Below are 15,355 nucleotides of genomic sequence, written 5' to 3' on the forward strand. Positions count from 1 at the left end.
AAATTAAATTTCGGAGAACTAGAAAATTCAACACAAAATAAAATAAAGAAAAAATAGTGTAGAGCTCCAGCTATTCTGAATCATTAAGGAATGTTTCATTTCGTCGAAGAATAACATTTCCAATTATTTATTCATTTATTCAAGTATTACAATAGTGCGATAATATCCCTCTAGCTGTAAGCTATTTGAGGGATATATAAAAATAATCCTTCACATACAATCAATAACAATAATTATATTTCTTAATTAACCTGGTTATATTTCTTCATTTTTGTAACTGATTGTTCTTTTGTCCATTGCACCATAAATAAACTTAACTTAAACTGACTCAACTAAACGAAATAAGACTTATAGAAAAAGACTTTACTTGGTAAGCGACAATTAGAACAGAAATTTATTTACAGTAATTTATTGTAAATAACAGAACAAATAGCAAGTAGGTTTATGATTTTGTATTTAAAATTTTCAAATAAAAGTGCAATATTTCTTAAGTTTTAAATTTATAGTGATACATTCTGTGATTCATTTAGAGTATAACATCAACCTTAAAAATTTTCAAATCATTATTCCTGGACAGAAAATCAAGTGACGAAGCAGTGTGTGACTACATAACCTCAACTTTTGGACAACATTAACATTCTATCAAAACTTTTGGAGAGAAATAGTACAGGCTCAGCCTAGTTTTTCCTCCAATGTCATAATTGTATTATGACTATAGTGTTTTATACAATAAATGAATGAATGAATGAATTAACAAGATAAACTCTGGGATATTACCTAATGTTACTCACTCTGAACATGAATATTTATTAAATCATAATATATCTTCATTGAAAAACTAAAATTATTTTAAACTCAAAAATAAGAAAATGAAGATTCTCATGAAAACTACGACTACAGTTCGGAAAGCCAATTCTCTGACTCCAGCTGTTTAAAATTCTAGAACTTAGCTAAATCCCGAGCTCGGAATCCGGCCCTAAGTGGATTGATGGGCTAATATGAAGTCAATTAGTAAGAGATAAATTTACTTAATCATTCTACGCACCTCAAATCAGATCTTTCCTTACCTCAATTATGGCTCCCTTGCATAGAGCAGTGTCAGAGTGTTGCTTACACTTGCGAGAGCGTTTCTGAGAGCAGGTCGCTTTATCACATGATGACCATTTGCTCCAACTTGGTAAGTTATCTAGAATACAACATTTATCCAGTAAAATGATATAAAAGATAATAAAGAGGAAGTTCAAGAGATTGAAATCAATTTTTAATATTAAGATAAAGAAAGGAAAAAAAAGATGTTGTCGAATTCCACTATAACATTTTTATTCACCAAAACTAGTTTTCGTTGCCTATGGCAACATCTTCAGTGGCAACTGAAGCTGATATTTACAGGAAGCAAGCAGATGGGAAACATTTTTTTTCCTTTTTTTTCCTTTCTTTATCTTAATATGGAGAAGTTCCACAATATCTCTGATAAATTTTTAATATTCTGAACACTGTCATCGAAAACTTAGGATTTACTCATTCATTCAAATATTCTTTGTCGTTTCAATAATAATTTAATAATGTTCTTCACAATAATTATTCCTGAACTAGGAGGTAACCCGTGCTCCGCAAGGGTCTATTTTAAAACTTGACAAAATGAAATCTTGAAGAATTGGAAATAGGCCTATAACCATCATCGGTTAATTAATAATCTATATGCAAGATTTCAAGTGAATCAGTCCAGTAGTTGAGATGAGTAGTAGTGATGATGCGTCAAACATAATTCTCCTATCCCGTACATGTATAAGCCAGTTGTTTCCTTTATTATAGTAATAGATGACAAAACATTTCAAGTGTTCCGTTGATTGCTTACCTCCAAATCCATCTTTTGCTTTCTGATCTTCTGGTAACCAATGATATTTCTCAGTTATTTCTGTACTGGCCCCTTTGTAACCGTCAATTCCCTGGAGAGAGACATGAATACCTATTATATTGATATTCTACATTTACTTAGAATACTCAACATCACATCTTCAATCTACCGTCCAATAGAACGATAAACTGTAGACTAAACTCTATGTATTACGATCAATCATGAGAGAAATAGTATAATTTTTATAACATCTTTGTCTTACCCAGCATCCTAATAGTGTGAACACTTTCAAATCTACAATTTCATTACTCAATTACCCATGCACAAGCCTATAGTGAGGTCCACATTATAATGGCAGTGTTTGATTAGCAATGGTATTGCTATCCTTGTCTATCATTCAACAAAGCAGATAGCGCTAACTCTTTCTCGCTTTGCTCTGTTGCTCGAATTCAACAATGTAGAATTAATTAATTAACAGAAAATTTAATCTTAATCATGGGAATTAATCTCTTTCTCGCTTTGCTCTGTTGCCAGATCATCTTTTAAAAATGTAGAAATCCATATACATAAAAGCGAAATGGCACTCACTGACTGACTGACTCACTCACTCACTCACTCGCAGAGCTAAAAATCTACCGGACCAAAAACGTTCAAATTTAGTAGGTATGTTCAGTTGGCCCTTTAGAGGCGCACAAACAACGGATTTGGGAAAATTTCCAAAGATACGCCCAAAATCTGTGTTTTTCAAGCGTTCTTCAGCGTTTTCTCAGCTTTATCGAGGACAAATGAACAGAAAATGTTCAAATTTAGTAAAGAAGCTCAGCTAGGGTGTAATAATGTTGTGTTAGAAGGAATTGCAATAACGTCAAAGATACGCCCAAAATTAGCGTTTTTCCAGAGTTTTTTTGCATTTTCTCAGATTTATCGAGAACAAATGAACAGAAATTGTTCAAATTTAGTACAGGAGCTAAGCTAGGGTGTTATAATTTTGTGTTAGAAGGAATTTGAAATAACGCCAAAGATAAGCCCAAAATTAGCGTTTTTTCCAGATTTTCTGCGTTTTCTCAGTACTTTGACTTTCTGATGGAATTAAGCATGCTCAAATGAAAAAATGCAGGCGAGCGAAGCGAGCACGCTGATCTCATTTTTGGACGATCCAGTCGGGGGTCCAGGGGGCGGAGCCCCCTTGCTAGACGGATATGGCGAGCGAAGCGAGCCTGACGGCTAGTAATATATAATTGACAAAATATTTAGTGTCGAGTATGAGAAATTTCTTGAAAAAGTCATTGAAAAATATGATTTCTTGCTTGATATATAATTGATTATTTTGAACGAGAATAAACAGTTAATAATAAATTACATCAATAAACCTGTATCAGCTACCGACTTTAGAAGGCATTGACAAGACAGAGGATCGGCAATGTTGCTCTCCTATCTTTCTTCACTGCGTTATAACGTGTACCTAACTATAGTTGGATGGAAAGCTTTGATCTACATTCAAGGAGTACTGACTGTTTAAAGTAAATTAACTGCAGATAGTACCTGGAGAAAATATTTTGGCGCGAGCTTCAGAAGACAGATTTAGTAGCGTTCAGTCGGTTCGGGAGGTGGATGGGTGAGTTATGTTATAGATTTCCTCGTTCTCCCAGTTTTCCCTCAGGTGGGGGTGTTTAGGGAATAGGGAATATCTTTTCCTCCCTAACCATGTTCACTCCCCAGCAATAATATAAATCGAACTGTTGCGCTCTACATTTAAAACATGTTTACGATCTTGCGCAGTTGATAATTTACACTGCACTATAGTGGAGTCCACGTTATAATGACAGTGGAGTAAGATGTGGAAACAGCGTTGCCGATTCTCTGCCTTGTCACTGTCTTCAATAGAGGATAGCTGATACCGGTTTATTGATGTAATATTAAGCGTTCATTCTTGTTCAAAAATGATCAATCATTTTTTCAATGTTCAAGTAATAAGTTTTATAATTGAGATTGAATAATATTTTGTTATTTAAATATATTTCTACATTGTTGGGAAACTTGAGTAGCAAGGAAAGGATAGAGCTATCTGCTTTGTTGAATGATAGACAAGGATAGCAATACCATTGCTAATCAAACACTGCCATTATAAGGGGGACCTCACTAAATAAACAGTAGCCAAGAGCGTAGTAAGCTGGAATAAGTTTGGGATGGCTGGATTCATTTTATCCTCAACAACATATTGGCTATTCAAATAGTATGCTATGATCAGGAATTGAATCCGTGTTTCGGATGGACACGTTAAGCCGACGGTCCCAGCTGCCTGAAAATCAGTCGTTAGGTCATTTCAGAGCCCCTGAAATTGATCAGTTGCGACCTGAAAACTCTGACACCAGACCTGAGCCAGCCAGGTCACTCGATATTATTATTACAGGAATTAAATCCCAATTTCATTCCAAATTGGATTTCAGTTTTATCCCATCTGGTATTAAACAGTGCATGGAAAGAGAGGGAAAGATAAGACCAAAAATAAAGTTACCGTAAACAATTATTCAACTCATTGACAATATACAGTAAAGTCAAGCGAAATACAGAATTTGGCTTGCAATTGGAGAAGAAGAAGAAGAAGAAGCAGAAGAAGAAGAGAAGAAGACGAAGAAGAAGAAGAAGACGAAGAAGAAGAGAAGAAGACGAAGAAGAAGAAGAAGAAGAAGAAGAAGAAGAAGAAGAAGAGAAGAAGAAGAAGAAAGAAGAAGAAGAAGAAGAGAAGAAGAAGAAGAAGAAGAAGAAGAAGAAGAAGAAGAGAAGAAGAGAAGAAGAAGAAGAAGAAGAAGAGAAGAAGAAGAAAAGAAGAATAAAACAGGAAGAAAGAAGAAGAATTCAAAGTAGAATGAGAAAATATGCAAACAATAGATCAGTCAGTGTCACACCGCAACAGCGGTGTATTAAAAAGGGAATCAGCTGAACCTTGATATCGAGCTACAAAAGTGGGCTTTGAGATTTAGATTTTCTCATTGTCTGTAAATCAGGAGGTTTGCGGTGCCCTGAGTGACGCACACAGCTATTCAAATGCAAGTGAATTCAGGAAGAGGAGTCCCCAATTTATAAGCACCTTGCGGTAGATCAAGTAGACGAACTAACCAAGTGTAGGGTTGGAAATTCAATTTCACTACAGTCAGGTCCACGTTATAATGGCAGTGTTTGATTAGCAATGGTATTGCTATCCTTGTCTATCATTCAACAAAGCAGATAGCGCTATCTCTTTCTCGCTTTTCTCTGTTGCTCGATGGTCTTTCAACAATGTAGAATTAATTAATTAACAGGAAATTTAATCTTAATCATGGGAATTAATAATTAAATTATTGAGAAATATAATTTCTTGCTTGATAAAATATAATTCATTGTTTTGAACGAGAATGAACAGTTAATATTACATCAATAAACCTGTATCATCTACCGTCTGTAGAAGGCATTGACAAGACAGAGGATCGGCAACGTTGTTCTGCTATCTTTCTTCATCTGGCTACGTTGCTAAGCTAGAAACGTTTAGCGCTATCTGCTTTGACGAATGATAGACAAGGATAGCAACACCAATATTAATCAAATAATGCTAATCGAATAACGTAGACATCACTGCAGTTATGACAGTAATAACATGGTTTCTTAAATCGTATTCAAATAACATTATTCTCAATCTGAGTGATCCGTGGTCTAGTGGATAGAGTGCCTGCGTAGCAGCATAGAGATCCTGGGTTCAAACCCTCTCAATACCAAAAGTTTTTTAACCAGATCACTCCCGTGTTATCGGATGGGCACGTTAAACTGTCGGTCCCGGCTGAAGTATGACAGTCGTAAGGCCGATTGACGGCTTAAATTATATATTCAGGCGGTGGATTTAGAATTTTAGAAAAGAATTTACTTTTTTATTCTCAATCAAGTTGCATCTATTGTGATTTCCACGTTATAATTGCAGTGGAGAAAGATAGGAGAACAACGTTGCCGATCCTCACTGTCTTGTCAATGCCTTCTATAGACTGTAGCTGATACAGGTTTATAAATGTGATATTGACTGTTCATTCTCGTAAAATAATCAATTATATTTTATTAAGCAAGAAATTATATTTATCAATAATTTCATAATGAATTCCCATAATTGAGATGAAATATTTCGTTGATTAATTAATGATTCTACATTGTTAAAAGACGATCTGGAACCAGAGCATATCTAGAAAGAGATAGCGCTATCTGCTTTGTTGAATGATAGGCAAGGATAGCAATACCATTGCTAATCAAACACTGCTACTATAACGTGGACCAAACTATAGCAGATAACCCGTGCTCCGCAAGGGTCTAATTATAAGAAACTTGACAAACTGGAAATTTGACGTAATGAAGTTTTGAAAAATTAAAAATAAGCTTGTTACCATCCTTGGTTAATTGAGAATCTATAAGCAGAATTTCAAGTTAATCAGTCCAGTAGTTGAGACGTGATGTTGTGCCAAACATTATTTTCCTATTCCCTACGACGTGTATAAGCCAGTTCTTTCCTTTATTATGGTACTAGCCGTCAGGCTCGCTTCGCTCGCCATATCCGTCTAGCCAGGGAGCTCCGCCCCCTGGACCCCCGACTGGATCGTCCAAAAATGAGATCAGCAGGCTCGCTTCGCTCGCCTGCATAATTCATTTTTTATCATATGTTAGGACAATCCAGTCTGGACCCCCAGACTAAATGTCTGGCTAAACGGATATGGCGAGCAAAGACGGCCTGACTGCTAGTAATATAATATTCCCAGGATTGAAGTAGCAGTGCCCAATCAATTTTTTTGCGATAAATGCATTTAAATCTTCATCTTGGTGCCAACCTAACAAAGTCAACTCAACTTAATGCCAACCTGACAAAATTATTAATTTAGTTGCCAGTTAACAACTGTTTCGAAGAGGTACTCTATCTAGATTATAGTTCTATAGTAACATATGATATGGAAATTTCAATTATAACTAAGAGATTGGGAGAAGAAGAATATACATGATAAAAGACGAACTTTGAACCCTTAAAAACAACCCTTTAGAGTTAAAATATTGCCAAAAGATTTCTTAGTGCGCCTCTAAAGGGCCAACTGAACATACCTACCAAATTTGAACGTTTTTGGTCCGGTAGATTTTTAGTTATGCGAGTGAGTGAGTGAGTCAGTCAGTCAGTAAGTGAGTGCCATTTCGCTTTTAGATAGACTGAAATTCTCAGACCATTAATTATATTCTTTGTGTGTCGAAGGTGCAAGGATGAAAATAATAATATAATCATGACAATTTGAATAATAATTCGATCATCAACGTGACCTAATTCTTAAGTGAATAAAAGCATAATGTCATAAATAAACATCTGGAGAAGGCCTAGATGAAATAACATGTTATTATGGTTTCAGATAGATTCCTCCAATAGGCCTAGCTAATAAATATTGTTGGGATTGAATATTAAATAAAACATCAGCATGTTCCATGACTTGACAATCTGTATAGTGAGGTCCACGTTATAATGGTAGTGTTTGATTAGCAATGGTATTGCTATCCTTGTCTATCATTCAACAAAGCGGATAGTGCTATCTCTTTCTAGCTTTGCTCTGTAGCCAGATCGTCTTTTAACAATGTAGAATTGATTATGAATTAACAAGATATTTCATCTTAATTATGAAAATTCAATATGAAACTATTGAAGTATATAATCTCTTGCGTAATAAAATATGATTATTGATTATATTAAACGAGAATGAATCGTTAATATTACATCAATAAACCTGTATCAGCTATCGTCTATTGAAGCATTGACAAGACAGAGGATCGGCAACGTTGTTCAGCTATCTTACTCCACTGCCATTATAACGTGGACCTCACTATAGGCAGTCAGTTAAGAGGAAGGGACTTAGAACTATCAACAGCAGATAAAATAATTAAATAATTAAATAATTAACAAAATATTCCATCTAAATTATGAAAATTCATTATGAAGTTATTGGAAAATATAACTTCATGCTTGATAAAATATAATAATTGATTATTTTAAACGAGAATGAACAGTTAATATTACATCAATGAACCTGTATCAGCTACCGTCTATAGAAGGCATTGACAAGACAGAGGATCGGCAACGTTGTTCTCCTACTTCTCTCCACTGCCATTATAACGAGACGATTTCATTGGAATCAGATTATAATGCCACATGCTGTACCGTTCTGTCATCAATAATTTTTCCTTTTCTAATTTATACTGTAGCCGAGTTTTGATAAGGTATGAATTATTTATAACAGGCCGTTTACTGTAATTTGATTGAAGATTACATTCGGTTTATGATTGAGACCTTTGGTTAATCGGGGATCAATTTGATGACTGGAGATTATCAACACCTTATCTATCATAAAATCTAGGTCAGAATGGATGGTATCAATTTTGAGAGATGATTAGATTATATAGTGAGGTCCACGTTATAATGGCAGTATTCGATTAACATTGGTGTTGCTATCCTTGTCTATCATTCGACAACGCAGATCAGACTATTCTTTTCGAGCTCTGTAACGTTGCAAGATTGTCTTTAAATGGAAAATTCCATTAATTCCTACAGTACAGAATATGTATCAAAGTGAATTGCGTTACCTGATTTTGTGGTTCGGATGACCCATTGGAGATACTGGGATTCAAGATGAGAAAAACTCCGAAAATGATGCCAAGTCTGAAGTCTAAGCAGAGTTTTTGGGTACAATTTTCTTTTCTGGTCAACATTTTCCTTTTTTTAGTTGATTTTCACATCACTGAGAGTTGAGCCTTGCATTCTTGATTTCATGAAGCTTCCCATAGTTGTCAGGTTTGCTGAGACCTAAGCGATCACATCTAGAAATCAAATCATTTATTCATTAATACATGCAATGATACACAAATTATAGAATTATTAATACATTTTTAAGTAGATAGAGGACAGGAAAATATTGAGTTTTTGTCATGATATCTGTCAGAAATAGTGTGGAACAAAGCTTCTATTTCCGGATAATTCAATGAATGATCGACACCAATGTTTGAATTCAATTCTGATCAATGTTTGATGAAATGACATTGATTCACAGGAATTATCTTCGCAATAAAATACTGTAATAGTATCTTTCGTCGCAAGGATGTGAAGTGGTCTTTTGCAGGCGAGAACGATAATTTTATTTGAGCACTGCAAAAGACATTCATGTCCAAGTAACGTACACTATTTTTCGTCATAATAATCTAGAGATCTAGAGAAGAATAATTGAGAAATAGAAGACATTGCCTGCTTGTGCTGAGGCTACTACATCCATTCATCAAACATAGCCTATTTTACAAATTACAAATCAGGAATTTTGTGGAAATTGACAAAACTTCCACCTGGAGCGCTGAAGGTGGTTTTTTATAGCAGTTTTGCCGTTCCTATTTCGGAACTAGGAAACATACTCGACTGTAAACAAAACATATGGTTTCATTACAGTACAGTATGCTGTGATGATTATCATATTGCTAATTGGTTGATAAATAATCAGGGCTCAAGGTCTGGACTTCAATTGAAAAAGTGCAGGTTAATGATTTAGTGACTGGTAGTTTTTGTAACACAATGAAAGCAATTTTGTTTATTTTTTCACGTATTTTAGCTAAGTGCAGTAGCTTTCATTTATTTTTTGTAAAGCTTTTTCGTATTTTGTTTTTGGCAAATAAAATAATTCAAATTCAAAAATTTAAATTGAACTGCACACACAGTAGCTGTATGAGATCGCACTTACGTCAATGTTTTGTGAAAGTGATTTAGTTAACATTGTGTAATAATATTTAGATAGAATTTCCCAACAGATAATTCAAACGTTTGTATCATTTGATCATAGATAATCAGACATCTTTTTCATCTATGTGTGTCAAAAAAGAGCTATGCGTGCTATATTTAATCTGAGCATGAGGGAGTCCTGTAAGCCTTTTTTCTTAGACAATGGTATATTGCCACTTCCATATATTTATAGTATGTAATTTTTAATATTTGTAAAACAAAACTCCAATCTTTTCAATTTGAGGGGAAGCATTCATGAGCATAACACTCGGTCAGGTAGTCAGATTGATCTGGGCCGTGCTAGGCTTGCCAAAACACAAAAAAATGTACTGCTATATAGGAGTGAAAATTTTCTACAGGTTATCACTGGAAGTACAGAACTATGATCTTGATAGTTTTGAGAGAGCAATAAAAGGATGGTTGAAGAATAAAGCGTTTTATTCAATCGAGGAAATGCTGGTCTGTAACTCTTATCCATAGCTTAAATATTCAAGTAGCCTATTTCTATTTTTACTTTCCTTGCCCTATTACCATAGGTAAGGAAAGTATTGCTTTCCGAAAAAAATTAAGGTACCCCAATTTCTAAATTTCTATAAGTTTCAAGGTCCCCTGAGTCCAAAAAACTGGTTTTTGGGTATTGGTCTGTATGTGTGTGTGGTGTGTGTGTGTGTGTGTGTGTGTGTGTGTGTGTGTGTGTGTGTGTGTGTGTGTGTGTGATCAGACACGAACAATTTCGATCAGATGCAATTCAAGATGGCGGCTAAAATGGCGAAAATGTTGTCAAAAACAGGGTTTTTCGTGATTTTCTCGGAAACGGCTCCAACGATTTTGATCAAATTCATACCTAAAATAGTCATCGATAAGCTCTATTGACTGCCACAAGTCCCATATCTGTAAAAATTTCAGGAGCTCCGCCCCATCAATGCAGATAGATTGCCAATTATCAGGCTTCAGATACAATTGAAACAAAAAAAATCAAGTGGAGTAGATTGAGCATGAAAATCTCTACAATTAATGTTCAGTAAAATTTTCACCTAAAATTGAAAATAAGCTTTAAATTCGAGAAAATGTGATTATTCAATTGCAAATTATTGTTGATTCTATTAAATCATTCACTATGAAGAGATAGCAGACCTCATGTGTGCTCCAGCGTTATTGCCCTGTCACCAGCTGGCTCAAATATTTGAATAGTAGATTTGAGATGCGCGGGAACACTAGCGTCAGTGATCAATTTTCATAACGGCAAGGAAAGTTGTGTGAGTGCGCCACACAGATTTTTATTTGTAATATTACAATTTATAACGTGTACTTGCATACAAAGTATCAATGTTAATGTATCCTTATGAAGTGACTTTTGTCGAAGCAATTATTCTGTTTGTGATAATAGAACATTCTTGATTCTTGATCTATTAGGCCCCGTTGCAGTTGAAAAGATTGGCTTGAAAATTGGAACATATCATGACATATCTTCTTAACCTTTCTATCTTTTCTCTTTGGTGGTATCCCCAAAATATTTAACTGGAGACCAAAGTCTCAAACTCTTACCAAACTTTCCATAATAAGGATGAAATTTAATTATAAAATTCACTATCATGCTACCACTGTAACTATCATGTTGTCACTATTATGATATGATAAACATCGACACATTATAAACATTCGCACAAAGTTCACACATTTGAAACAAGATTTATTTCTTCTATGTTTGGTTTTGAAGCATCTAAATTTGAAAATCTACTTTGTGAAAATATTCAAGCACTGAAAATTCTTTGAAGTGAACAACTACAAGACTCAAACTATTTCGGACTATGTGTAACCTTATCTCAATTTGGGAGAGGAATAGCACAAGGTTACCTTATTTTTCCTCTCCCTATAATTTCGATGGTGTATTTATTGTATGAATCTATGAATGAATAAAGAATCAACTCGATACTACAAAATTACTATTTAGCATCAGATCAATTTAATGCCATTCAACTCGGGATCAAACTGAATGCATGCCAAACTCTGATGTCATAAACCTTATTGACAAAAAATAATTTATGACCAGTTATCATAGTCTGGTGGATGATGAGAAGATTTATGACTTTTCGGCTAATTAATGACCTTGTGACGGTGGTCAGTATTATTTCAATCATAACTCTCACTTTATTCTGTCAGTGTTCCTTATAATGATTCCCATTTAACCGATGCTAAGAGATGGAAGTGATATTCTTCATAGACACTCTCAATAATTGATGTATTGCTCGTACAAATGAACTCAGATAACGATGTACATTAACTACAAATGCAATGTAGGGATAGGAGTAATGCAATCGAGATACTTTGATTTTGTATGAAACAATGTAACTATATTGAGGTCCACGTTATAATGGCAGTGATTGATAAGCAATGCTATTGCTATCCTTGTCTATCATCTCTCACTCGCTTCTGCTCTGTTGCCAGATCGTGATTTAACAATGTAGAATTGAGAATTAATAAGAAAAATATTTTTTCTTCTTAATTATGATAATTCATTATAAAACTGTTGGAAAATATAATTTCTTGCTTGATAGAATATAATTGTTTATTCTAAACGAGACAGAACGGTTTATATTACATCAATAAACCTGTATCAGCTACCGTCTATAGAAGGCATTGACAAGAGAGAGGATCGGCAACGTTGTTCTGCTATCTTTCTCCACTGTTATTATAACGTGGACCTCATTATAGACGGATACTTCTAGAATCAATGTGATAGGAGTCATTTTCAGTCATAAAAATATTCTATTTGCAATTTTTCCAGTATCCAGTCAATGACTTCTTTCAAAAGAATAATAGAAGAGTGCTATATTTGTCTCGTTTCTTATTTCCCCCAACCATGGAAAAACTTGAGGTAGCCAGCCATCACTGTACTCCAAAACACCAGTAAAAACACAACTTTGAAAAATTATTATGAATTGTGAACTCTGGACTCTCCACTTTAGAAGAATATTCTTGCTTCCAATGAATGGAGAGAACACGACATACTCTGTTGAATTTGTCATGATTATTATAGCAATCTTATCTCCTACTATACCTAAAACTGATAGGCTGATACTATCGTATACTGTTAAATTTGTGAAGATTATTCAAACAGTCTTACCTTATACAATTCCAGAAAATGGTAGACTCATATAATCTTAATTTTATTCACTCCTGCTGAGATAACAAGAGAAACTTTTGGGATAACAGCTAATAAAGATTCGTTTCTTTTTATTGGAGATTCACTTGAATCTGTAAACTCTCCTGCTTTCAGTAAACCATGTCAAGAATCTCGGCGGGATACCAGTATTGGCTTCCTGGTTATTTTTCAAGGACCACGTGATCATCAAATTGAATTTAAGTCCTATTGGTTGATGGCTGTATCAACTTTTCAAGATAGAATACAGATAAATGGACATTCTCAGCCATAAGAAATATTCTATTTGAAATTTTTCCAGTTTCCAGTCAATAACTTCTTCAAAAGAATAATAGTACTTTATTTGTCAATTATTCTGGTCAATTATACTGTTTCTACTGTATTCATTATTGTCAGTAGACGTTATTACTTCTGTTGGATACTGAGGAACAGTTAAGGATTATTGTCTGATATTCTGAGTAAGATTTACTCCACACCATCCACATTCCTTCACATTTTATTTCATTACTAGTAAGAAACCCGTGATCCGCAAGGGTTCATTTTAAAACTTGACAAACTGAAACGTAATGGAATCATGAAGAATTGAAAATAGGCATATAACCATACTCGGTTAATTAAGAATCTATAAGCAAAATTTGAAGTTAATCAGTCCAGTAGTTCAGACGTGATGATGTGTCCAACATCATTTTCCTATCCCGTACGTGTATAAGCCAGTTCTTTCCTTTATTATAGTATATATTACTGTAGTAGTAAATAACCGCCTTCACAATCTTTTCAGTAATACAAAAAGACCTGGAGCCGTTTCATCTAGTTAAGATTTTCAAAATCCTTTCCCAATTTATCATGATAATATCCATCAATTCATTAATAAGTTCTATATTTTCAATCATTGTTAAAACCTTGCAGTTTTGTATTACATTTATTACATTCCACTATCACTAGTAGCTCTGTGAACAGTAGAGCTCACGCAGTATTCTCATCCACAAGTACCTGATTAAAACTATAGACCTTATGGAAATACAGCAATAGACTGGCTTCTCCACACATCTGTGTAATCACTTATCAGCTGATTTATGATGAATAATTCTATAGTCTGATTTGTACTCCAATATTGGCGTAAGAAGGAGGCTCCTTTTTCCTTTCATATTATCCTTGAGATGTAAAATTTCCAAAAACCTTGTATATACGTCGACGCGCAATTTAAAAAGGAACATACCTGTCAAATTTCATGAAAATCTATTACCATAGAGAAACAATAGCGTAAGTAGATATCCCATGGTATAGGGCGTTTATGTCGCAACTTTTACTGTTATCTCAACCTTATAGTCCCCGTAGTTCTTTCCTGTAAAGCTTTATGACTCTGGTAGTCTCTCATATTGTGCCGTTCATACACTCTTACCAGGTCAAAACAGTAAGAATCGACAATAATCGACAGTAATCGGCTTGAGATAACAGTAAAAGTTGCGACATAAACGCCCTATACCATGGGATATCTACTTATGCTATAGTTTCTCTATGCTATTACCGCGCAACATATAAACATTTAAACATTATTAAACATTTAACCATCAAACATTAAGAGAAATACCAAACCGTCGACTTGAATCTTAGACCTCACTTCGCTCGGTCAGCAATATCAAATTAATGATTGAGAGAGAATCAACAGGATAAACCTAAAACTGTTTCTCTCCCTAATTTTGATGAAGTATTAAGTGAAACATACACCCTATTAATATCTTAACCTGTAGTACATACCTTTTTCAAAATCCTTTCAATAAATTACTGAGTAGATGATTCAAAACACACGTTTTTTCACAACTATGAATTTCAAAACTCTGCTCCTATATTCACTCCAAATACTGTCAGAATCCTCATGAATAGCATGGGTGCTTCCCATCCAAGAAGTGACAACAATCAAGAATTTTATTTGAACTTTAGAAAAGTTTGGAGTAGCAATGAGGTCCAGTATACAGTCTTGTATATTCTATTCCGTGCACTATCACACTTATAACTGCATCTTGGTTCTTGAATGTAGCCAGCTAAAGGCTGCCCAAGAACCACTTCTGTCTCTCTCTTTCTCTCACTCTCTCTCTGTCTCCCACAAACTCACACTATCACAGTCGCTCTCTCTCTCTCACTTACTCTGTCTCTCACCCACACATCCTCTTTCTCTCTAGTTAAAAGAAAGATATCATTTTATATCCTTTCCAGAGAATCGACAAATACACCGCTGATTCATGTAGTTACTTACATCCAATCAGCCATTACATATTTATGCTCATTGATGAATTTTTCATACTTTGTGAAATTATGAATATGACTCGTTACAAGTGGTAATAATTATTGAGTTGAAAATTTCTAATTAATTTATCAATTCAAGCCATCTAAATTCAAAATTTATAGTTTTCATGTTTTTTGGACTGAAATTTTACACGTGAAATTCTAACCTTCTCTTGGACTTTTTCACCTATAAATTTGGAAGAAAAATAGCACAAGGACTACCTTATTATTTTATCTTTCAATGTTATTACATTGGGGTCAT

At 34.4% G+C, this 15,355-nt stretch overlaps 1 protein-coding gene across 1 annotated transcript in view; it reads right to left on the bottom strand.

Moving 5' to 3' along the window:
* LOC111049107 (coagulation factor X) overlaps nucleotides 1-14,828 on the bottom strand; it is a 34,388-nt gene extending 19,560 nt beyond the window's left edge. Inside the window, exons 1-4 of the mRNA XM_039438534.1 lie at nucleotides 14,569-14,828; nucleotides 8,477-8,710; nucleotides 1,856-1,946; nucleotides 1,068-1,186 (exon numbers count right to left, since the gene is read on the bottom strand). Coding sequence (XP_039294468.1) covers nucleotides 1,068-1,186; nucleotides 1,856-1,946; nucleotides 8,477-8,602 — 336 coding nt within the window. The 5' untranslated portion in view covers nucleotides 8,603-8,710; nucleotides 14,569-14,828. The remainder of the gene's footprint in view (nucleotides 1-1,067; nucleotides 1,187-1,855; nucleotides 1,947-8,476; nucleotides 8,711-14,568) is intronic.
* Nucleotides 14,829-15,355: the final 527 nt, after the last annotated feature.

This window comes from Nilaparvata lugens, chromosome 11 (genome assembly GCF_014356525.2).
Source record: "Nilaparvata lugens isolate BPH chromosome 11, ASM1435652v1, whole genome shotgun sequence".
NCBI lineage: Eukaryota > Metazoa > Arthropoda > Insecta > Hemiptera > Delphacidae > Nilaparvata > Nilaparvata lugens.